The sequence below is a fragment of the Catharus ustulatus genome, chromosome 9 (assembly GCF_009819885.2).
Source record: "Catharus ustulatus isolate bCatUst1 chromosome 9, bCatUst1.pri.v2, whole genome shotgun sequence".
Classification (NCBI taxonomy): domain Eukaryota; kingdom Metazoa; phylum Chordata; class Aves; order Passeriformes; family Turdidae; genus Catharus; species Catharus ustulatus.
The window spans coordinates 31,222,320-31,245,625 of NC_046229.1; the positions used below are offsets into that span (position 1 = coordinate 31,222,320).

General features: G+C 54.9%; 1 protein-coding gene across 11 annotated transcripts in view; it reads right to left on the reverse strand.

The window, feature by feature from the left end:
- Positions 1–23,306, reverse strand: part of CACNA1E (calcium voltage-gated channel subunit alpha1 E) — a 125,497-nt gene that overhangs the window by 18,060 nt on the left and 84,131 nt on the right. For 4 of the 11 annotated variants that reach the window (XM_042779580.1, XM_033067817.1, XM_033067819.2 and 1 more), the window contains 25 exons: positions 22,972–23,181; positions 21,556–21,668; positions 21,211–21,323; positions 20,958–21,089; positions 20,566–20,638; positions 20,082–20,199; positions 19,704–19,771; positions 18,129–18,226; positions 15,105–15,161; positions 13,552–14,151; positions 13,177–13,442; positions 12,429–12,588; positions 11,791–11,920; positions 11,232–11,291; positions 10,845–10,951; positions 6,974–6,985; positions 5,519–5,615; positions 4,249–4,409; positions 3,736–3,873; positions 3,017–3,218; positions 2,660–2,824; positions 2,069–2,179; positions 1,054–1,137; positions 847–972; positions 603–668 (listed from right to left, as the gene is read on the reverse strand). In XM_042779580.1, the coding sequence (XP_042635514.1) occupies positions 603–668; positions 847–972; positions 1,054–1,137; positions 2,069–2,179; positions 2,660–2,824; positions 3,017–3,218; positions 3,736–3,873; positions 4,249–4,409; positions 5,519–5,615; positions 6,974–6,985; positions 10,845–10,951; positions 11,232–11,291; positions 11,791–11,920; positions 12,429–12,588; positions 13,177–13,442; positions 13,552–14,151; positions 15,105–15,161; positions 18,129–18,226; positions 19,704–19,771; positions 20,082–20,199; positions 20,566–20,638; positions 20,958–21,089; positions 21,211–21,323; positions 21,556–21,668; positions 22,972–23,181 (3,467 nt within the window). Of the gene's footprint in view, positions 1–602; positions 669–846; positions 1,138–2,068; positions 2,180–2,659; positions 2,825–3,016; positions 3,219–3,735; positions 3,874–4,248; positions 4,410–5,518; positions 5,616–6,973; positions 6,986–10,844; positions 10,952–11,231; positions 11,292–11,790; positions 11,921–12,428; positions 12,589–13,176; positions 13,443–13,551; positions 14,152–15,104; positions 15,162–18,128; positions 18,227–19,703; positions 19,772–20,081; positions 20,200–20,565; positions 20,639–20,957; positions 21,090–21,210; positions 21,324–21,555; positions 21,669–22,971; positions 23,182–23,306 lie in introns of all 11 variants that reach the window. The other 7 variants (XM_033067814.2, XM_033067816.2, XM_033067820.2 and 4 more) reach the window with 3 other exon arrangements.

Sequence of the window (23,306 nt, forward strand, 5' to 3'; positions counted from 1 at the left end):
AAGCCAGGGGCCCCTGCCACCCCAAAATCAGCTCTTGTCAAGCGTTAGGTACTGCTGGAGGCAGCTCATCGGGCAGCTCCACATCCCCAGTGTTCGTTGTCGAGGACGCTTTGTCACATCCCAGCGTGGGATTCAGTCACAGCAGAGGCGAGCCAGCCCCGCGGCACGTGCGGGGTTCAGCTCACGTGCCTCTTATTCACCAGCTGGAGCCAGCTTAGCTGACACCTCCCCGTGCTCTGCAGACCCCCCACCAGCTGGGAGGGCACGGCAGGGCCCTAAATGTGGCACCCAAACAGACCATCAGTGGTGCAGCTACAGGGACAAGATGGATGGCAGACACCCAGCTGCGTCCCCGAGGCCACATCTCCAAAGGCACCAGTTGGGAAGGCAGTTGTGGAGCTTGACTGAACAAGCCCATGGCAGTTTCCCCAGGGCATGTGGTCCTGCAGCAAAGAAGCTGTTCCATCCTCAGCACCTTGCTGGCACTGTGAGTGGGTGCAGCAATGACAGGCAGGCACAGGCTCGCTCCTGTGTGCAACACTGTGGACGTGCTGGTGTCACCGTCCATGTCAGAAGGACGCACACGGACACGTCTGTCTCACCTGCATCCCAATGATGGCGTAGATGAAGAAGAGCATGGCAATCAGGAGGCAGACATAGGGGAGTGCCTGCAAGAGAAGCAGATGAGTCATCTCATGCATCACAGTTCCAGTCCCAGAGGAGTACAAAACACACAGGTGAGCTGTGCTGATCCATCGCTCCTACAAGGCCTTGGGAACAGCCCATATTTGGGAGCAGCACCACATCCCTGTGGCCTGGGAAGAGGCCAGGGCACACGAGACTGACCTTGAAGGACTGCACAAATGTCCAGAGCAGGATGCGGATGGTGTAGCCCTGGCGGAGCAGCTTGATGAGACGAGCAGCCCGGAAAAGCTTCAGGAAGCTCATGTTGAAGCTGCTGGTGTTCACCAGCTGGGAGGAAATGAGAGGGTCAGAGGGAGGTGGGAGCCCCCACCACCACCCCACACCCACTGCTCCCAGCCCCTGCTTCACCTTGGTGTCCGTCAGGATGATCTCCGTGATGCTGCCGATGACCGTGATGAAGTCAAAGATGTTCCAGGTGTCCCGGAAATAATTCTGCAAAAGAAAGCGGGAGAAAGGGATTTGAGCTCAGGGTTGGCAGGCCTGAAGGGCACTGGGCCACAGGCTAAGGCTGCTCATGGACAGTGGTGGAGACCTCGCAGCCCATTTGTATGCAGCCACGGTCCGGAACACCATCCTGTGTCTGAGACAGTGGCAGACCTGAGCATGTCTGCAGCAAGCAGCTTCTCCTGGGAGATGATTCATGCCTCCAACAGACCACCCTGGCAAACGGGAGCAGGAAAAATAGCCACAGCCTAGGTCAGGCTGCAACAGCTCAGTACATTGACCCTCACATGCCATGAGGCTGCTTTGCCCTCTTCACAGACACCTGGACACATCTCAGCCCCTGCTATTTGTGCAGCAGCTGGTACAAGACCAAACGTGACCGTAACTGGTGCTGCTGGGAGCAAGGAGGGTGGCTGGAAACCCTCCTGATAGTGGAATTTGTCTCACATAAGCAGCAAATAATAGTTGAAGAAAAAGCAATCCTGTGGTTTCAGACCCCAAATGAGCAGCTGGGAGCTTGGGGACTGTGAATCAGTCAGGGAGGTCTCACTGCTGCTCAGGTCTGGTCCAGCTGGTACAGCCCAAGGACAGAAGTGAACCAGCATCTCCTGACTTGTGGGGACAAGGGAGCACAGCCACTGCCGCAGCAGTGGGCTCTAACAGAGCAGCAGCACAGAACATGGGTGGTTCAGGCAAAGAGCACAAGGCAAGAAGTAAAGCAGCAGTGTGGTTTCTCCCAGAAGCATCCAGCACTGGGAAGTGCAATGAGACCCAAAGGATTCCAGCCCAAAAGCAGCTCTCAGGCCAGGGTCCAAAATAAGTAGCAGCAACCTCACGTTATTAACAACTTCCCTCTGTGGTCTGTGCACCACCAAAGTCCAAATTAACACGCTCATAAAGAACAGGAGCAGGCACTCACCAGGAAGCCAAAAGCAATGATCTTGAGGACGCACTCCAAGGAGAACACCATGGTGAAGGCAATGTTCAGGTACTTCAGGGCCAGCTCATAGGTGTATGGAGCAGAATAGTACTGATGGAAACAGAGACAGCACTAGCCAGGAGGGGGCCTGCCAGCCTCTTGGCTGATGACTGTCCCAGCACAGACCTGACATGGCCTATGTTTGCTGCCCTGGATGCCTCCAGAATTCCTTCTTTTCTTCACCCCTCCCTCAGGACCTGTGGTGGTCCGTGTTCCTTGCCCTGGGGGCATCAACAACATCTCCTCCTTATTCTCTCCACCCCTCTCCCAGGACAGATGCCACTTCTAAGAAGGGAGCACAGAAGAAATCCAGATCTGCCCGCAGTAGCTGAGAGGTCTAAATAATTTGGGTCATTTCTTTTAGAAAAGGTGCCACCTCCAGTTTGGGTCCTGTGTTGTTTCAAGCGGCTGTACCAAGGCGATGCACACACAGACGCTGTCTCAAAGCATCTCCACAACCAAACCTGTGCTCCCATCCTGACTGATCCTACTGCTCCAAAGAGGACAGCCTCACTCTGACCAGCAGCTCACCTTCATCATGAGCACCACGGTGTTGAGCGCTATCATGGCCATGATGGTGTACTCGAAGGACGGGGACACCACGAAGTGCCACACGCGGTACTGGAAGGTGTGTCTGTTCTGGGGCATGTACCGCGTCAGGGGCTTGGCGCTGATGGCAAAGTCGATGCAGGCCCTCTGCAGCAAAATAACTCCCATCAGACCCCATGGACACCTGGGAGGTGCTGGCTGATGTAATTCTTTCCTTCATGATCCAGAAAGGCAACTGGCTCATGGGTTTCTCATCTTTCCAACAGCAAGGGAGTTCCAAGCTCCCAAATTGCTAAAATCCCCATGGAAACATCCTCATTTCCCCTCCCCAGACCATACCTCGTTCTTCTCCAGGCTGCACTCCTCCATCATTTTGTCTCCTTGCTCTTGGAACGTGATGATGATGAGAGCCACGAAAATGTTAACGAAGAAGAAAGGGAAGACCACAAAATAGACGACATAAAAGATGGACATCTCCATGCGGTTGCTGCGGCTGGGTCCGCGGTCCTCCTCCGTCACATCCACCGAGTGCTGCAGCACCCTGTGGGCAGAGAGGTGAAGAAAAGCAACCAGATACATCCACCACTTCCAATGGGACCCAGCTCTGTCTGTCCACGCTTGTATACTGACGAGGTAAAGCTCTGTCCTAATCTGCTTTCATGGATGACCCTTTTAAATGGCTACAGCTTGTTTTACGGAGCTTTGCTGCATCCCTGATGGAAAATGGATTTTCCTGTGTTCAAAACATATTGCCCAAACTCACATGAGCATTTAGAGAGGCCCAGTCCTACTGTTTTCCTTAATATTGACCCAAAGTATATCTCCAGGCCACACAGAAAAGGGATTATCTATCATTCACTCTCTAAGGAAGAAGCCAACCCCAGCCACTGCTCCAGCCCCACAGCGGGGCTAAAAGCTCTTTCGTGCTGGTATAATTTGTTATTCTCTCCACCTCCTGCCCAGCAGCTCCTCTCTCAGTCCCACTGGGTGTAACCTGACCACCCCAACAGGGATGTGACCAGCCCTATTCAAGGGGACAGGCCCAGCAGAATACTCACTGGGGCCACCCCTCGCCGGTGGACACCGTGAACAGGGTGAGCAGAGCCCAGATGATATTGTCATAGTGGAACTCGTGCCGCTTCCACTCCCGGCATTTCACCTCCATCTTGTTCTTCTCGTGGTCCACATAGTTCCCTCTGCAAGGTTGGAAGGAGCAGTGACCTTGAGTTTTTGGGTTGCCAGAGTATGGGAAGAAGGGTTTGAACCCTGGGGGCAGCATGGGTGTGTGTGGGGGGGTCACAGCAGGAAGAAATGGGGAGAATCTGGACAACAACCATGAGGAAGGGGAAAAGTAAAACAGAAGAGAGAAGGAGGAAAGAACAGGAGCACATTAAGGGCTGTGCACCCCACAGAAGGATGGGTCACAGCACTGGGGACAGGGCTCAGCCCATGCCATCCCCAGGAGCAAGTCATGGCCAAGGACTTCTTGGGCAACCACAGCAGACATGACCCAGTACCCTGTCCTCGCCAGAGGGGTCAGCAGCACCAGACCTACTCCACAGGGCACCTACATGCAGTCCTTCTGCGTGTCCTTGGAGCTGTCAGTGCAGTAGAAGAACTTGCCCTTGAAGAGCTGCACGGCAATGACGGCGAAGATGAACATGAAGAGCTTGTAGACAATGAGGATGTTGAAGACGTTCTTGAGAGATGTCACGACGCAGTCAAAAACGGCCTGAAAGGGAGGGCAGAGCTCACCCTGGGGAAGCCACAGCCCTGGCAAAGGGCAGGAACAAGACCAGGCTGCTTGCTGGGGAAAGACGGAAAGAGCTGGGCCTTCTCCCAGGCCAAAAGGTATTTTGTGAATGAGGCTAACACTCAAGAGTGCTCACAGCACCTGTGTAGGCACCATGCAGCCCCTGAGACAGCAGCAGGGATGGATATTTGTATCCTCAGTGTTCTCTGCAACCAGGGAAGCAGACAGGGGACCATCCTAATGATGCAATTAGCAGCACTCAAGACTAATTAGTGAACACTTCATCGTTTTGCATAACCCCAAATAACGAGGCAGAGCAAATACCTCTGCCTGCCACAGCAGCACGTTCCTTAGTGCTCTCAGCCTTGGTTCTCACAGCACTTCAAGTGGGGATTGTCCTTATCCCTGTTTCAGGATGAGGACAGCCACTTCCAGAAATGAACTGGAACGGGCTGGCTCCATCCATTGATCAGGAAGAAAAGCAGGGGTCAAACCCCATGTTTCTGGGTCTGCCCCATGGGTCTCATCAAACAGCCAAACCACTTACAAGTAAAAAACAGGGCTTCCTCGGTCTCATACTCTTTTTTGGCTCTGTATCGCATCAGCTAGGTAGGGAAATTCATAATCCTACCTGTGATGCAGAATTAATCCCATTATTGAGATGGGAAATCCCTCTCCAGTGCAACACCGTGACAGCACAGCACACAAACCCCCAAGCTGTTTGTGACCTGCTCTGGTGGGAAAGATCAAAAACTTTGGAAAGCGATTTAAGCTCTCCAAAACCAGGGCAGCCTATTTTTCAGGAGAACATCTGGGCTTTGCTCCCTTTTATCCACTCAAGCCCCACTTTTCATGGCAGAGGAACTACTTCTGGACACCTTGCAGTGGTCCAGGCTTGCTTTTAAAAACTCACTGCACCTCCAGACACGAAGCAGCCTGAAGGGTGCTGTGGTTGCAGACAGGGCTCCTAAAACACCCCAAAAGCTTTGAAAACAACTCATTTATTGTTCACAAGCAAATCACTGTGGTGGCCCCTGCTCCCAGGAAAGAGGAGAAGAGGATGTAGGGCAGGAGATGGAGCTCATTACCTTCAGTTTGGGCAGTCTCTTGATGGTTTTCAGGGGCCTCAAGACCCGCAGCACACGGAGAGACTTGATGGTCTTGATATCCCTGCCCTTGTTGGTCCTGCCACGTCGGAGGGAGGCACACGCACCCAAAAACGGAACAGAGAGACAATAACCTTGTAGACCTGGGTGCCCTGGGGAGCTGAACTGCCGACAACACCCCCCCAGCACGTGTGGAGATGGGAACAGGAGGGGCACAAACATTGCTGAGCGCTCAGCCCACCTAAACACGGCTCCTCCAACACGCGCGCTGACACCGGCAGAGATGGAAAACAAGGTAATCCTCTCCTTCCCGGGATTAGCACCCTTCCAGCGACCTCAACAAACCCCTGGCTGTGGAAGCAGTGCCAGGGCTGGGGCAGGCAGTGCCAGGAGGTTTGCAGGGCACAGGCAGCACAAGGAGGTTTGCTTCCCTCCTTCAGGCACTGTTTGCAAACGGGGCTTGCTCAGGGTCACCACCCCTGCAAACCATTTCCTACCAGTTGCAAGAAATTCTGAATGAAATGAGGGTGGTTCACTCAAATGGGGTCTACATTGCCAAGGAAACTGTGGGTGCCTCATCCCTGGAAGTGTTCCAGACAAAGTTAGATGGGGCCTTGAACAACCTGGTCTAGTGGAAGGTGTGCCTGCCCAAGGCACAGGGGTTGGGCCCTTGGAAGGGTCTCTAAGGTCTCTTCTTATCAGGGCTACTCTTGCCTTCACCTCAGGTCAGCTGAGGGAGGCAGAGCTTACCAGGAGAATTCTTTAAAAAAGCCCCGTCATGGCCCTCATTTCTTGAATATGATGATTATTCCCTAACCAAAATACCAGGGGTGGGGGTTTCTTGTCTCTTAACTAAAGGTTGGATCTCAGGGTGGAGCAGTGAGGTCCTGGTGAAGGTGGCACAGCTTGGATCCACCAGGCACCCTTGAAAAACGTCAAGGAAATTACTTGCAACAACAGATGCTCCCAATTACACAGCTCCTTGGCGAGGGTTAATGCAACAGGGAGTACAATAATGGGCTTAATCATTACGAGATGTAAACAAAACCACTAATTAATAGTCCTCCCTAGGAGCACAGCCCTCACATGCATGGGAAGCAACTGTACAGACAGACCTAGGAGTCACTTTGCTCCTGTTTTGCTCAGAAATAGGGCCTGGATAAGGGCCTGGAGCATCTGTCTGAGTGCTGGGGGGAGGGTTTGAGGGCAGCACCCAGCTGGTGCAAGTTGGCACCAAGGACACCCCAACTGCAGTGTCTGACACCTGCTGAGGGGGGATCCCTCCAGCCCTCAGGAATGCCTGCAGAGCAGCGTGCTGCAGTCCCTGAAAACGCAGCTAAGGGTCAGCCCAGGTGCCAGACATGCTGACATCCACCTGCACCCACCCCCTACATTCCCAGCAACAGCATCCCACAAGATCTCGAGCACCATAGTTACCCCAAAGCATTCCTGTCGGCGATCCAGCCCAGCAGCCACCAAGCACCACCAGCAGGGAGATGGAAAAAGAAAGAGAGGAGGAAGGTAAGAAAAGTGTCAGGGGAGCTGCACGGGGACCCTGCAGCTGCTCCCACCACTCCAGACCTCGGGCGAAAGGCACGGTGAGTAGACCATGTTGTACCCTCAGCATGGGGCACATCTCCAGGCAGGGACTCATCCAGAAGCCCCTCCTGCCCTCCCCGCTGGAGGTTTTGGCACATAGAGAAAGCTCTGCTGCAAGAGCAACCTGCATGGAGTGGGACAGTGGGCAACAGCATGAAGGCACACAGTCCTCCTTAGCCAGGAGTGGTGGGGGTCAGTGAGAGAAAGGCAGGTGCCTCCAAGGGAACCTACCTGCAAGCCACATCCAGATTCTGCTAAATCACCTCTAATTGAGAGCTTCACTGATTAAGAGCCTGAACTGCAGTGCAGGATCTCCTGCAAGCCAGCAGGACACTCAACTGGACAAGCCAAGGTGGGCTCCAAGGTCCCTGGTTGTAACCCAGCCTCTGTCCCTGTTTGAGCCAAGTCCCTGCCACGTGCACACAGAGCGCTCAGCACTGTGGGCAAAGCCTGTAGGTAAAACACTCCCTAAAACACGTAAAACTAACCCTGGCCCCTGGGGTGTTAGTCCCACACGTGAGAGGTGTGCTGAAAAGGTGACACTTTAACTTTGCAGCACTTCTGTGGTGGGACCTCTGTCCTGACCTGCCCTACACCAGGTTACTCTGCAGTACCTAGGGGTCCTTCTTGCTTCCAGGCCCTGGTGCCAAAGGGCACAAGGAGATGCTGCAAGGAAAGAGGCCTCTCTGCCAGGTAATCAGCCCTTGCACACCAAGGGCTCCACACTGGCCACTCAACCTCTCCACCAGCCTTTCCACCACCCCTGGACAGCTCTGTAAAACTGCTGTGAATGTGAAATGCCTCCTCAGAGAGAGGCAAAGGCGAGCAGGGTTTTTAGTTGTGGCTCTTGTTATTTCAGCTAATTTAATTTGAACTCTTTGGATATTCACAGCTTTTTATTTAGGCTGTGTATGGACTGATGGATTAGCTTTCCATGTGGAGAGCTACGGATGAATGGAGACAGCCTCTCTCTCAGGATTTGTGGCCTCCCAGGGAGCAGTGGACAAGCCACAATGGCACTCAAAGAGATGGCTTTGGGGGTGGACACTTGGTTATCAGTGATTTGGATGTGGCAGGGACAGCCTGTGGGTGGTGGTGGCACTGCTGAACCAGCTCAAAGATCTCCTGCTGTGCCCACCAGGATCCCTGTGGGAACTCCAGAGTGCAGAGGGGAGGCAAAAGGGGCAGGAAACCTGCATGGCACATCCCAGAACTCCTGCTGGGAAGTGCTGGACTCAGTCAGGAGCTGCTCTCATCCAGGTAATCACCACAGCCACTTCAGGGGCACTGCTGTTCCCTCCCAGCCCCATGAGAGAGGAGGAGAAAGAAGGAGGAGAAGGAGAAGGAGAAGGAGAAGGAGAAGGAGAAGGAGAAGGAGAAGGAGAAGGAGAAGGAGAAGGAGAAGGAGAAGGAGAAGGAGAAGGAGAAGGAGAAGGAGAAGGAGAAGGAGAAGGAGAAGGAGAAGGAGAAGGAGAAGAACACTCCCCCTGCTCTGGCCCCACATCAAAGAGCTCATGGAGGGAGAAGAAAAGCAAACGGATTGAAACATCACCACCAGAGCTTTCCCCCGGAGAGCAGGAGGGAGGGTAGGAGGGAGGGCAGCAGGCTGGGACATGGAGAGCTGGTGAATATCCTGCAGCTCCCATGGCTGTGGCGGTGCTGGCTGCTGAGGGGAGAGGCAGGTGTTCTTATAAATGCTTTATAATGTATGAACCCATCGGAAATCTTTGTGGTGCCTTTGTTCCCTACACTCCCAAAGCCATGAGCTCATCTCCCCCAGCAGGAGCTACGCTGGAGGCAGGGCAGATGCTAGGAAGATCCTGCAGGTTTACATGATTAAAAGCCTCCATTCATGGCACAAGCAGCTCAGTATTTACCCAGCTATGGCTGCAAGAGGGACCAGGAGACACCAGTGCTTGTTGCAAACATGTGTGGAGATGCCACTGCCTTCTCCACAGGAAGGGCTTCGGTGCCACGGCCAATGGGGGTGCTCACTCTCAAGAATTCAGCTGCCCCATGCCCAGAGGGAATGTCCTTCCCTCAGGAGGAGGGGTGGAGGCAGGCAGGTGGCAAGCAGGGCTGGAAGGTGCCAGGCAGCTTGCCCACATGCTGGGTGCTGGGCCCTGTCAGCTGCAGGGGCCACTGCAGGAATTGTGGGGTGAGGGCAAGGGGACAGTAAACAATTAGGGTACACTGGTGAGGACACCCCTCCACCCAGGAGCAGGCTGAGCCAACAACCTGTGCTCCTTCAGCCATCAAAATCCTTGATGGAAGTTGCCTTGGAAGGAAAAGGCTCCCTGCCCTGCTCCTCAAGCCACTCAGTGCATCTTCAGGCTGCTGATGCCTTTGACACGGTCTGAAGGGCTGTCCTGGCAGAGGAGGGATCAGCCAGACCCTGGCTCAACCCACCCTCATGGTGGCCTGTGTGGCCTTCCAGAGGCTCAGAGCATTGTTCCCATCCAGCAAACCTGCCCCAAGCCCCTTCCCCATGCCAGGGTCTGTTTCATCCCTGTGCTGAGTGAGCTGAATTCTCCCATGCTCTTCCCAAGGAGAGAGCAGGGGCTGGAAGCACCAGGCAAGGAATGGGGTGAGGAGGGTGAGGAAGGCACAGGCAACGAGCCAGAGGGGTACAAGTGGGTGAGAACTAGGAGAAGGAGCTGCTGCCCAATCCAGGATGAGATGGGGGGGATGGATTACGGGCTGTAATCCATCGAGGAACCTCGTGGCCACCCCAAGAGTCCGCACGGTACCTGAGCTGTGGACAAGGCCAAGACTCCCGTCTGCATGGCTGCCAGGCCCTCCCCTGTCACCAGCCACTGCTGCCAGTGTCACAGGCACAAAGAGAGAACAACAGCGTGACAAAGGAGCCTGAGCCTTTCCTCTCTCCTCCTGTCCCTCCTTGGGCACCAATGGGCCAGCACAGCCCCTTCCCTGCAAGCATCACCTTGGCACCACACATCCCTCCCTAAGCTCACTGCACCCCCTGCCCCAGCCAGCAGCACAGGGGACATCACAGCAGCAGGAAACTCATCCCTGCCTGCTCCTGCTCTCCATGGCGCCATGGAGATCCCAGTACCCACAGGTGCCACAAGTTCAGTACCAGAGCCCAGTCTCAAAGCACTGCTCAGTGGGGATGCTGCAGGGCAAGCACACAGCCCTCTCAGTGATGCCACAGAGGATGCTGGCACAAACCCCACCGGCCTCATCCCCATTCCTGCAGGGCTCCAGAGCGATGTCCCCCTCAAACCAGAGGAAAAGTCACCAGCCAGGGGTACCATCTCCAGCACAAACATGTTCAGAGGGCAGCTCCACCTGGCAGGCTGCTGCTTTTGCTATCTCTGTGCACCCCAAGATGCATAGCATGTGCATAACTCCACTTCTGGCACCTTTAGGCCATTTTCCCCCTCTCTAACAGCCCCTTCTGCTCTGTTTCAAATCCACTTTCACCACCAACTTCTTCCTAGCATCTCCATCTTGCCTTGCCTTGCTCCCTGCCTGCTTTCTCACCAGCTTCTGACAAACAAGGAGAAACACATCTCTGGAGCAGCCACACACCACTGCCAGGAGCCGTCCCAGAAGCAGAGCAGAAGGGTGCAGAGAAATAAAATATGAAAGCAAATCAGAGTCTAGTAGCCATAAGACACAGTTGTATCCTCCTCCCACCCCAGCAAGGGAAGGCAGGGAGCTGACAAGGACAGCAGCCACTTACGCCAAGGCAAAAGCCACCAGCGCTCCCACCACCACAATGAAATCCAGGATGTTCCAGAGGTCTCGGAAGTAGGAGCCGTCCTGCAGGATCAAGCCCTGATCAATCATCTGGAGGGGAGATGCAGAGAGAAAAAGGCAGGGAATGAGCAGCTCAGACATCAAGTGGAAGGGACAAGCTGGGGACAGGAGCACTGCGGACACATCCCAGTGTCCTGGGTGTAGGACTTCATATTTGGTGGAAGCCTCAAGGCTGATAAAGAAAGTGCTGAGCACTCTGGAGCACCACTGCTAAGAACCAGACTTTAAGGTCTCCACTGTGTAAATTTAGGACCAGAACTGCAAAACTGAGCTATTTCCCAGAGATGCTGCATCCTTTCAGGGCTCTTACCTTGATCACCATCTCAAAGGTGAAGACACCAGTGAAGACGTAGTCGAAATACCTCAGGACCTGCAGAGAGAGGGCACAGGTGCTCTGCAGCTGCTGCTGAGCAGACACCCAGCTACAGCAGCTTTCCTGGCTCAGGAGCAAACACGGGGCTGGTTTGCCTGTCCCAAACCCAGCCTTGTCCCTAAGAGTTCAGGACAGCCCCAAACCCAGCCTGTGCAGGCAGGAAGGAATCATTCCCCATGCAAGTGGCTTGGAAATGACACTGCTAGCCAGGATCATGTGCCTCATATCAGTGCTTGTACCAGTATCTCCTCAGTTCAAGCCACTTTACAGCTGACCAGGCATCCTGGTGTCTCCCCAGGCTCTAAACCCCACGTGTGGGAAGCTGAGGGTGACTCCCATGGCTCATAAGGGAAGGCGATGGGGAATAAGCCAGATTCCACGGCACAGCCCAAGTGCCACCACTGGCTGCCCTGATCCTACAGATCCTACAGAGCTAAAATCCTACAGGAGCTCTGCTTGCACTGGTGGGGGGAGCAGGGTGGGGGGTTGCAATCACTTTGTTGCGGTCGGAGTTGGTGAGGACGGGATCCTCGGCGGCAAGGGCGATGCTGCTGGCGGCGATCACCAGGAGGATGCACATCTCGAAGTAGCGCAGGTTCACGATGTAGTGGCAGGCCCTCCTCACCCTGCAGGGACACAGCCCACACCCCACCTGTGAGCACCTGGCAGGCCACAGCTGCAGCCCACGTGCAAAGCCCACCCCGTATCGCCACCTTCCAGGGTGGGGAGATGGGCAACAAAGCCTGAGGAGCAAAAGAAAGGAGCTCAAGGGACATTTGGGCTTGTTGGTCCCTCTCCTCAGCTGTCTCTGCCCCACAGCCAGGCAGGGAGAGCCCCTAGGAAACTGGGGTGCTTACTCTTCCAGGCTGCTGGATCTGGGGAAGAGCTACAGGTAAATATAACAAACAGTGAATAAAAATCCCAGCTAGCAATCAGCAGCTGGGAGAGAGACAGAGCCATGAGCACAGCTGCTACAGAGGGAGAGCGATGTGGGGCTTGGGGAACTCCGTGGCTGCTTATCAAGCCTGTTTGGGAGATGCTCAGCTCCCTTCTCATGGGATTCCCTGTTTTTGGTGATGTCTGGGGTCCTTCCCCTTGCAGCCCTCCCCAGCCCTAGTGTGAAAATCATCTCACGGGTTGGTGGTGCTAAAGATGAACATGGAGCTGTGTGGCACCATCGCTTTGCCCGTCTCACTCTTTTCCTTCTTCCGCTTCTTCTTCTCCATTTCTTCCTCATCCTCTTTGGTCTCGGCCTCCTTTAAGGGGCTGGCTTCACCGTCTGTCTTGTTGCTAACTGCAGGAAAGCGAGAGCCTTTGCCTGGCCTTGCACCCAGACAACACCTTGGGGTGTCCCTGCCACCCGGGCAACCCCCCTCATTCCTGCTCGGAATCCCTGTGCTGTTTCGGGGAGAGGGACTAGGCAGGAAGAAAACACACGAGCTGCTGGGATGGAGCAGATGAAATGGGTTTAACAAGGCCAGTTTTCACCTTGCTGGTTAATTAATAACACTGTTTAAAGCAGCTCACCTTGACAGCATGATGCTGCTAAGGGGTTTGAGTGACAGTGAGCTGCCGGAGGCTACAGATGTTCCAGGAAAAACAGGGAATACGAGAGTTTTGCCCAGGCAGAGAGGAAGGGGAAATGATGGATCAGATGAAAGGGTGGATGGAAAGATGTGAGAAAGGGACATGGGCCCCAGGGGATGCTGGTGCATCAGCGTTTGGGCTCCCCTGCAAAAGTGGGGTGAGGTACTGCAAGGAGCAGCAAGGAGATCCCCCAGCTGATGTATGCAGGCAGGAAGAGCTATGCAAGCGGCTTTCCATCCCCACAGCGTCCCCGAGGGCTGGGAGAGGGGCTCAGGAAAGAGAGACGGGTCCTCACTCTGTACCACAGCGGAGTCGTGGACATCGATCATGATGGCCGTGCTCTCGGTGGCCTTCTCGGTGTTGGGGGTGATGGAGGAGAGGTCGGGCTCGCTGCGGCTCACGGTGCGGCTGGGCTCCAGCAGCGCCTGCTCGCTCGTGTCCGGGCTGCTGCAGTCCGGCTCCGTCACCTTCCCCTGCGAGAGCTCGGCTGCGGCGTGCGGGGGGCTCCCCTTCTTGGCGGCCCCAATCAGATCGGCATCGCCAGCAGGGACCCCGTTTGTCCTGCGGGAGGGACAGGGGAGAAAAAGAGGCGTGAGGAGATACAGGGATAGGAGAAGAAGAGAATACGAGGAGCCGTGGAGATGGCAAGATGCCCTCTGCGGGTACCAACCTGATGGACTCCCCGCTCGCCTCCGGCTCCCCCGGAATCAGTGCCTCTGCTGCAGCCACGTCCCCACGCCGGTCCCCGTCCTGTGCCCCCTCGGCAGTGCTGGCCTCCTCCAGCCCCATCTCCTGGCTGGCAGAGCGGCTCCCCAAGATGCTAGCCGTGTCCTTGCCCTCCATGCGGGCTCTGCGGTGCCGGCTGCGCCGCTGGCTCTGTCTCATCCTGGCCCTATCCTCGATGCTGCCTCCCGCCCCGTCCTGTTCTCCCGGCTCACAGTTCCCATGGCAAGATTTCTGCTGCCACATGTCCTTGTCCCGCTTGGCCCGGGGCGATGTCCTGTCCTCGCCCCCGCCGGGATTGGCCCCTGGGGCCGGCTGCTCGGGTCCCTCGGCCAGCGGCCGCTCGCCCTTGCCCTGCTCCTCAGTGCATTTCTCCAGGGTGACACCCTCCCCGGGTCTCTTCCTGCGGAAGATGCTGGCGTGGGGATTGATGAGGGGCGGCTCATCCTTGTTGATGCCCTCCTGGCTGGACATCTGCATGTGCCGGCGCAGCTGGCTGGTGCGCTGCTCCCACACCGACATGTGGTGCCGCCGGCGACGCTCCCGCCTGCAAGCACGGGGGGACAGCGAGGGGTCACCATCCCGGCTGCCCACACCATCCCCCGGGAAACACCCGCCCTGGACTGAATCTGGGAATCCCAGGGAGAAGGAAGCGCCACCGCCAGGGTCACAGGCTGTGCTAAGGCTTCGTCAGCGTCCCCTGGTGCTGGCGGGGGATGGAAACGGGGCTGAGAGTGTGCTTGTGCCCCTTCAGAAAGCATCAGGCTGATGGATGACCAGCCCCAGCAGCCTCGTTGCTGCCCTGAAGTTTTCAGGCAGCACGTCCAGCTTCTGGGAGCTGCCAGCATCCTGGCTTGTCCTGTCCCAGACAGACAGGGACTGCCTTCCTCTTGTGTCACTGCCTGGGGACACCTTAAATACGGGCCAAGCCCTCTTGCTGCATCCAGGGACCTGTCCTTGCCTCTCTCCCGGCACATCCCGGGTAGCAAGCCTGCCCTGAGGCTTGAGGAGCAGCGATTTTGACTGTCTGAGGGGAAGGAGCTGCACCGGGCTTCTGGGCTGTGCCGCGAAGTGGTAAAAAACAACACCGTGGAGAAGACAGACGTGCCCTTCCCGACACCCCCGCGGCACAGGGAAACACCCAGGAGCACACATGGGCACGGGCACTGCTCACACCCACACATGGGCACGGGCACTGCTCACACCCACACAGGGGCACGGGCAATGCTCACATCCCAAAGCACACCCACACACGGGCACTGTTCACACCCACACACGGGCACTGCTCACGCCCCACCGCACACCCACACCCCGGCACCGCACACGGGGCACACACCGGAGGGGAGCACGGGGCACACGGATACACCACATACACACACACAGGTCATTGCCACTCCCGTCCCTGCCGGCGAGGCCGGAGGGGAGGGGGTGTGCCCGGCCCCCGGACGCACAGACAGCACAGGAGGCACAGACGGACACGCGCCCCCGCCGCCCACATACAGGTGGCTGCTGCGTGGCTCCCACATCGACATGTGGTGTCTCCTCCGCCTGTCTCTTCTGGGGAGGAAAAACAAACGGGTTCAATGCCCTCCTTCCACTCGTGTGGGCAGCGCAGAGAGCTGTCCCCCCTCCCTGGGCAGCCCGTCGTCCTGGCCCTGCACATCCACAGCGAGCCCCCAGCACGCTGGGCACGGGCTGCCCGCACTCACGCTGACACTTCGCTCCCTGGGAGCCTTCCCCACACCGTGCACCAGGAGGGCAGTGCAGGCTCCAGTCCTCCAAAAGCTCCGAGACATCCTTGGATATTTAACAGCTGTCTCAAACAGCTCCAAATTCACTTCTCCCAAGCAGCACAGGGCAGTTGGAAAGAGGAAGCAACGCATCAGGCCAGCCCTGAGCTGCTCAGAGCCATCACCGTGAGCTGATGCTGCCCTGGGAGCACAGAGGGGAGCATGAAGTTCCCCAGCAAACACAAGGCACAAGGCCAGGCTGAGATGCCACAGAGCTCCTGTCACCTAAGCAGCCCCCACACAGAGCAAGTTAACAGGGCTGGCAAGGTCCTTCACACACGTTAGCAGCTGGGGAGATTCCAGGCTTTTACCTTTGTGTCAGCATAGAAAAGATTCAGGTACACACAGCTCCAAGAACACGGCCCTGAGAATATGCAATCACAGAAACCAGAACAGCCTGAGTCTGAAGGGATCCAAGAGGATCACTGAATCCAGCTCCTGACATGTGCCTGACAGCGCTGTCCAAATGCTTCTTGAGCTCTGGCAGGCTCGCTGCTGTGACCACTCCCTAGCAGTTGGAAGACATTGCCCTCGTCCTATCACTTGTCAATAAAATATCTTGTCAAAAGTCCCTCTTCAGCTCTCCCAAGGTGCTCTAAGGTCTCCAGGCTTAACAGCTTCAAGCTCACGGAGAGGTGCTCCAGTCATGCAGGTGATTATGGTCTCCATGGATCCCTGTGCATGGGAAGGGCCCAGTGCCACGCCCGAGGCAGGGCTGGATCTGCAGGCACTCACAGCATTCCCACAAGTGGCTGAGCCCCCAGACATGTCCACACAGCATGTCCAGCACCCAACACATGTCCATCTGGCAGCTCCCGCACTGAGCAGCCCCGAGCCATCTGCACCCGGCTACAAACAATGCTCCAATGGCCACCAGGGCCACCCACACCATCCCTGGCCACGTGGGAGCACCCATCCATCCCCACACTGCCGGGCCTCTCCTCCAGCAGGAGCACCCATGCCAACCTGAATGCACCTGCAATGGAAATGGAGCCGCCTGTGTCCACACACACCCAGCTCTGAGCTCCCAGCCTCCCTTCTGTGCCAGCTCTGCTCTGCCCTGACCACCCCTGTGTTGTCCCCACCTTCCCTCCACAAGCTCAGCACCACCAAAAGCACACCAAACCTGAGGCTGACTGTACCATCAGCCCTAATCTGTGGTGTCCTACTGCCTGACCCTGACCTCAATCCATCCCGGTGAGTGGGAGGAGCTGGAAAAAAGCCTCATGAATATTAATACCTCCCCATTCAATGCCACCAGAACGACAAGGAAAGGTTGAAAAGATCTGTTTTGCCAACCATCTCTATCTGACAATGACTAGAGAGCTCTATCAGGGATGTGCAGTGTGGGCAAGTCCTTGACTGCCCTAATATATTCCATCTCCCCCTCTTCTCTCTGCTATCTGTCCATTCCTCAGCCTCTTCCACAGCCTAAAGCTCTCTGTTCCCTCACTTTATCCAACACATTCCCACTGGTATCCAGAAACAGAGCCAACATCCACCACCCCTCCCCTAAATCCCCCTAGTACTTGGGCAGACACGGATTTATTATGAACATCCCAGCAGCCCCGATCCAGGGTAAAATCTGTGGCTGCTGGGGGATCAGGCAAGCCTTACAAGCACACCCCGTTCCTGCTGCCCCTAAAACCACGCAGGATGCAGGACCACAGCATCCCACCACTGCCAAAGCAGGGAGGGGGCCGTTCCCAAGGCTGCCTCTGACCCCCCAGATCAGCACTCGCCTGAAGACAGCAGTTTCTCTCAGCAAATCTGCAAGAGATTCTGCCATGTACGAGCTTGGCTGGGTTTCAAAGCAGAACGAAACCTAAAATTCCCCGGGAAGGGATTCTATTAAAAAAAAAAAAAAAAAGGGGGAAAAAAAAAAAAATAAGAAGAGAAAAAAAATATAAAATAATCCCTTCAGCTGTACTGAAATGTACTGTTTTGGGAAACAAATCAAAACGCCTCGTTCCAATGTTGACTTTGAAAGTTTTATGTGATTTAGACCATATGACACCGCAAAATAGAGAGAAAAAAGGCAGCTAGGAAGGAAAAAACAGAGTTTTCTCCTGCTGAAATGCAGAGACAAGGCTTCTTAACACCATGCTGGAGGTTTATATGGTTTGGGGCTTTTTTTCTCACCCAAATCAAATTTTTGCACAATCGAACATGGTTTCACAAACCCGCTCCATCTTTCCTAACTGCATTCGCTCCCCAGGAAGGAGCCCGAGGGAGATTTGTGACACCACTGCTCCCTTCTCCCCCCGCCCTGGCTGCTCTCCTGCAGCTCTGCCATGAAAAAACACTCCCCAGGAACAAATATCACCCCTCCTCAAGAATAACTTGAGATACCTTCCTCCTCCCCAGCCTCCTACATCAGCCCTGAGTGCTTGAGCTCTATATTTGGGGCAGGAAGCCTTTCTAGTATATTTTTGCCATGCCAAGCACTGAGGCTGCAGCTTGGTGTAGAGGTTGGCAATTTCAGGGCTTCCCTGGTGGCCCGTTCCCCACACTGTCACCTCTCTAAAAGCACTGCTGCTCGTGGGGAGCACACTCCTAGACCTCCACCCATCTCCAGGAAGATGCCCAGAGAGGGGGTCACCCCATGTGAGGAGCCCTTTTTCTTGTTGGCAGCCCCCCCAAACAGCCATGCCAGGCTCTGCTGCAGCTCTGTGCCCTCCTAAGCCTGGCTGGGTTCGGGGGGTCACCAGGGTGGTGTTGGGGAGTCACTCACTCGATAGCAGGCATGTTTGGGGCAGACATGGGGCTGACTTCTTTGGCTTTCTGAAGGGCATGCTTCTGGTTAAAGGCCTCCTCTTCCTCCTGCTCGTCCTGCAGAGAAAGGAGGGGCATTGCTCAGTGAGATGTCCGGATTCTGAGGGAAAGCTCAGCCATCAGGAGCAGTGAGGGATGTGCAGGGCAACCCTTGACGCCAAGACTTGAGGGACTGAGGTAAACCTGTACTTCTGATGCCTTGGAGTGGCTACCTAGAACAGAGGCTAGACAAGATTAAGAAAATAAAAGTGGGTATTTATTAAAGGCCTTCAATAGGTATAACTTAGGCAGTCAAAAGCCTCTTAAGAGGGGCTACACCCAATATGGACAATGGTCATGTGTTTTTCACACAATTTAAGTTTGGTCTGTTTACATATCAGGGGTTAATTACAGCTTCCGGTAATGAAGGGATATACCCCTAGTTTGCTCCCCCATAATTCACTTTTGTTTTTACTTTTCAGGGCCTGAGGCTGTAGGGTGTCCTTGGCTCACAGGCCCAGAGGAATTGCTTTGTCTGACCAAAATGTAAAGACAGTTAATTAACACTTTACATGGAGTTTTGGAGTTATGCAGTAATGCAGTATAGGATTTGAAAAATATAAAGGCTAAAATCTTAAGGCATCACTTCGAGACACTTCATTTCCCTTGTGCTGTGGGGATGCAGGTTCCCCACCAAACCTTCCCCACGACATCAGTGCTGCTGGAATAAGTGAACCCAGCCCACTCCAGGCAAGAGCTGGGCTGAGCATGGTGGGACAACCCCAGACAGCGCAGACCAGCTCAGCCCTCCCTTCTTCCCAGTCACAAGGGCCAGACAGCCATCCCCCAAACGGAGTGGGAGGTGAGGCATCCACGAATGACCGGATTGCTTTAATGAGTATGGCTGTGTCTCCGGAGCAAAGAATGTCATTAGGAGTCATTAGCGAGCATTCAGCCTTTACAAAAACTCAGCGCTCTCTTAATCGATGCTGCTGGTACCCTCAGGCGAGCCAGCACCATGCCCCGTTTCGGGTCAGATTTACACCGGCGTGGATGCCTCCCAGTGAGCCCCAGGGATATGAGTAATAGCACGGGCTCCACAAAAGTCTAGGCACCACAGGATCAGTGGTCTGCTCCAAAGAGTGGCAACGACCCTTGCAGCTCTCTCCTACTCACCGTTTTCCAGATGGTGCCCCAACAATTTAGCGTTCCCCAAATATTCCCCAGTATGGTCTTAAAAGCAGCTAAGCACCGGCCTAAATTGCATCCTAAATCACATCTGCTGCCCTGTAGGCAGATGGGGAATAAATATTGACACCACTGGAAAATGCTTCCCACTCCACATCAGATCCCATCCAACAGATGAGGGTTGTGTCCATCTGACTGATGGCAAATGGAACAGGGCAGTTTAAATGCAGAAATAGTTAAAGCCATACTTGAAGTGTGGGTGATCCTGGAAAGACCAGCAAGTTCAATTATTTTCCTAATTCAAAGCCTAAATGGCTTTGCCCCCACTCTCTCCACGGGAGAAGGAAAAGGAGCAGCAGGAACGTACCTTGGTGAGCTCCTGAGCGTTGGCCAGGTTGTCCACGGCAATGGCCAAGAAGACATTCAGCAGAGTATCTGAGAGCAGCTAAGGATGCACAAGCCGAGTGTTAAGGACATGTGTATCTGCAGCTCCCAAGGGAGGGTGGCCTGGATGGCTCCTCGCCAGCTCAAGGCACAAACTCCTCACCCACCCCCCAAAAACAGCCCTCAGTGCACCTCCCCACAGCTCCTTCTCTGCCCTGGGGACACCCAGCACTGCCACACGTGTGGTGGCTCTCCCTCAGCTGGGAGGGGAGGAAAGAGCAGCAAGCAGGGAGGGGGATGCCCCAGACAGGGTGAGGAGATGGGGTTGTCAGCAGGAAAAGCACAGCAGCCCAGTGGATACAGTTCCCAAACAAAGTGAGGACGATGAAGTAGATGGAGGACCACATCCCTGAGCGCACGCCTCCCTGGGAGCGGATGCCATTGTACATCACCTCGTTCCAGTCCTCGCCTGTCAGGATCTGCGGGGACAAGAGGCAGCAGCTCTGTCACCTGCACCTCCCCATCACCTGCACATCAGTGCCACCAACACACAGGAGTTGTGTACGGACACCCCGCACAGTGGAAAACCCAGTCTGCAGCTGCAGCGCCTGAGGGAGATCCCACTGCACACTGATGAGGACTTAAAGCCTCCTCAGAAGAGTTTTGAAACTCTTCATCTCCTGTAACAGAGGGGAAGCATTTCCACCTCTTTCCATCCACTTTGCTGTGCAGGAGAGGGAGGAAGCAGCAGCTTGTTTGGTGTAAAGAGCCCCTCCCAGCCATGGGGGAGTGAGCAGGTGGCCCCAAGACCCTTTGTTTGAGTCTCCTGGTAGCCCAGCTCCTACCTGAAACACCGTCATGATGGCTGCAGGGAAGGTGTCAAAGTTGGCCGATGGAGTCCCATCCATGAAGTTAAACCTGGAAAAAGGACAGGGTGAACATAAACAGGATGAAATACCGAGGTCACCAAAGCCCTGGCTGCTGTGCTACTGGCTCTCTTGTGTTTAGGAGGACCTTTCTCCACTCCAGAAAAGGTTTCCTGAGCATTTGGTACCAGAAACCAGAAGGTCTCCTGGCCAGAAGGACCCACACAACCCCAAGGCAGCCCTTGAGCAGGGATTTTTGTGTAGGAGGAGACTGAAGTGGAAGGCACAGTCTTGCTGGGCCCCTAAAGAGGGTGTCATCAATTGGCTTTAACAGCAAGAAACTCCTGTTCCTCAGCCTTGAAACTACATACCTGCCTCCAAACAGCTGCATTCCCAGCAGGGCAAAGACCACAATGAAGAGGAAGAGGAGGAAGAGCAGGCTGATAATAGATTTCATGGAGCTCATCAGCGAGACCACCAAATTCCTCAGGGATGCCCAGTACCTAGAAAACAGAGATTGCTGGAGCACTGGCAGTGATGCTGGTGCCATCAGCAGGAGAGCAGGAGTGACAGGATCTGGGCTACAGCCACAGTCTGAGACAGGCACTGATGGTGGGTACGCACTTGGTTATTTTAAATATCCGCAGGAGACGAAGAGCTCGTAGCACACTGATCCCAAAAGAGGTTCCTGGTCTGAATATAGCCCAAACCACTTCGAAAATGCTTCCCACTGTGACCTAAGAAGCAGACAGAGTCACAAGTCAAAGACAGGCTCAGGATGGGCTGCTGCAGGGAATCTTAACATCCCTGAAGAAGAGGCACCTGTCACCCAGTCCAGGACCTGGTGTTTAGGCTATCCTGGCAGAAAGTGCTCCCTGCCCACTGTGAGGGCCATCCTGATCTCCCCTTGCATTGCAGACCCTGCCAGGCATCTCCCCCCACACCCACAGCATCCCTGGGGCTGCTCACCCCACAGTCGAAGCAGTTGAAGGAAGAATGGAAGTAAAGGCGTGGCCCCATCCCGTACATCTTCAAGGACATCTCCAGAAGAAAGAGCCCAAGAAACAGGAACTCTGCATAGTCTGGAAGACAAAACCCAAGCATGCTTGAGACACTGAGCTGTGGGGAGCACACTGCACACACTCACCAGCTGAGCATTCAGCACACCACAGAGATGGGACAAGTCAAGGACCATGCTGCATCCCAGACTCTCAGGGTTTGGGATGAGGGAATTTTATCTGTGAGGAGCTAAACCATATGTAACAGAGCATCAAGCTCATGAGTTAATCATTCAGGGAAGATACACCAGTGTCCCAGGGGATTGAGAGGACCAGACATGGCCAGAGCAGAGCAGCTCTTTGGCGTTAAACCACAGCAGCTGAGGAGCCTACAAAGGCATCAACCACATGACTCTGTAGGGGAATATTATCAACCTGGATTAAAATCATTGCATGGCTGGAATTTGGCCAGGGAAACAGAGCCAAACAGCCAAGAGCCAGTGAAAAGCCTTTCCAGCTATTTCACAAACATTTAGCAGGCAAGAGCCTTGCTCTTCACCTTTCCCAGAAGATGCTTCTCACCACGACCAGCTGTCATACCTCACCGCAGCGTGCTGGGAGCCTGGCAGGCCTGAGCCTACTGCTGCAGATTTGGGTAGAGCTGGGGCCTGACAGGGACATTTTCAAGGTGAGAAAGAATAATACATCTGAGAAAGCAGCACTGTCCTCACTGCAGCAGCTCACAAGTGACATGTGGCACTGACCACGCTGCTCTGCAGTAGCCCACGCTGCAGAGGACGTGGCCCCAGTGCTTCTGAGACCAGACCTTGTGCCCTGGCCCATGCTGGGCTCAGGGAGGCTTCATAACTGGGAACCTCCAAGCCTGGGATTCCATCACCATGCTCTGCACAAAGATTTTAACCAGAGTGCTCTGCCATGAACAGTCCCATCCCTGAAAATTCATGGCTTTGCAGCAATAGCTTGTGCACATTCAAAGGTGGTTCTCCAGCTAGCTTTCCATCACCACTGTTCACAGTTTTGGGATAAACTCCACTGAGACTGGCAGTGTTTCTCTCAAATATATCAGGCCTGAAGGACACGGAGCCAGCACAACTCCTCCGTGTTTGCTCACAAGGCTGAGACAATGGCCATGGGGCCAAGGGCAAAGCTGAATTAAATATCTGTACGTGGTTGTTTGTCATCAACAGTGAATGGAGCTGAGGTTATTCCCCACCCAGCTCCACACCAGCACAACTGTGGCAGGACTCATCCCTATGTGCCTCGAGACAAGCAGTGGGGGTGTGCTGCAGCCTCCAACCACTGGAGATAAGAAGGCTTTTCCTGCCCAAACAGAGCTCTCCCACTTGCACCGAGCCCAGGGACTCACAGAGGAAGTGGGTGAGCCAGGCTGGCTGGTTGTGATGGACGATGGCCACACAGGCAGTGTTGAGAGCCACCAGGCTGAGGACGATCCAGTAGAAGACCTGGGATTTCACCATGTGGCGGACGGAGATGCGCAGGAGTCGCTCCTTGTGCCGCAAGTAGGAGGCTCCATCCACCCTGGCACCTTTGAGGCCAGAGTGACTCGAGGGGTTACCTGAAGGAAAAAGAAGGGGAACAAGGAGTTGGGTGCTTCAGCCTCTCCTGCAACATGAGACAGGACAGATGGCTCACGGGCATTGCTCTTGTGGGACACAACTCCTCCAGAGAATTTTTATGTGG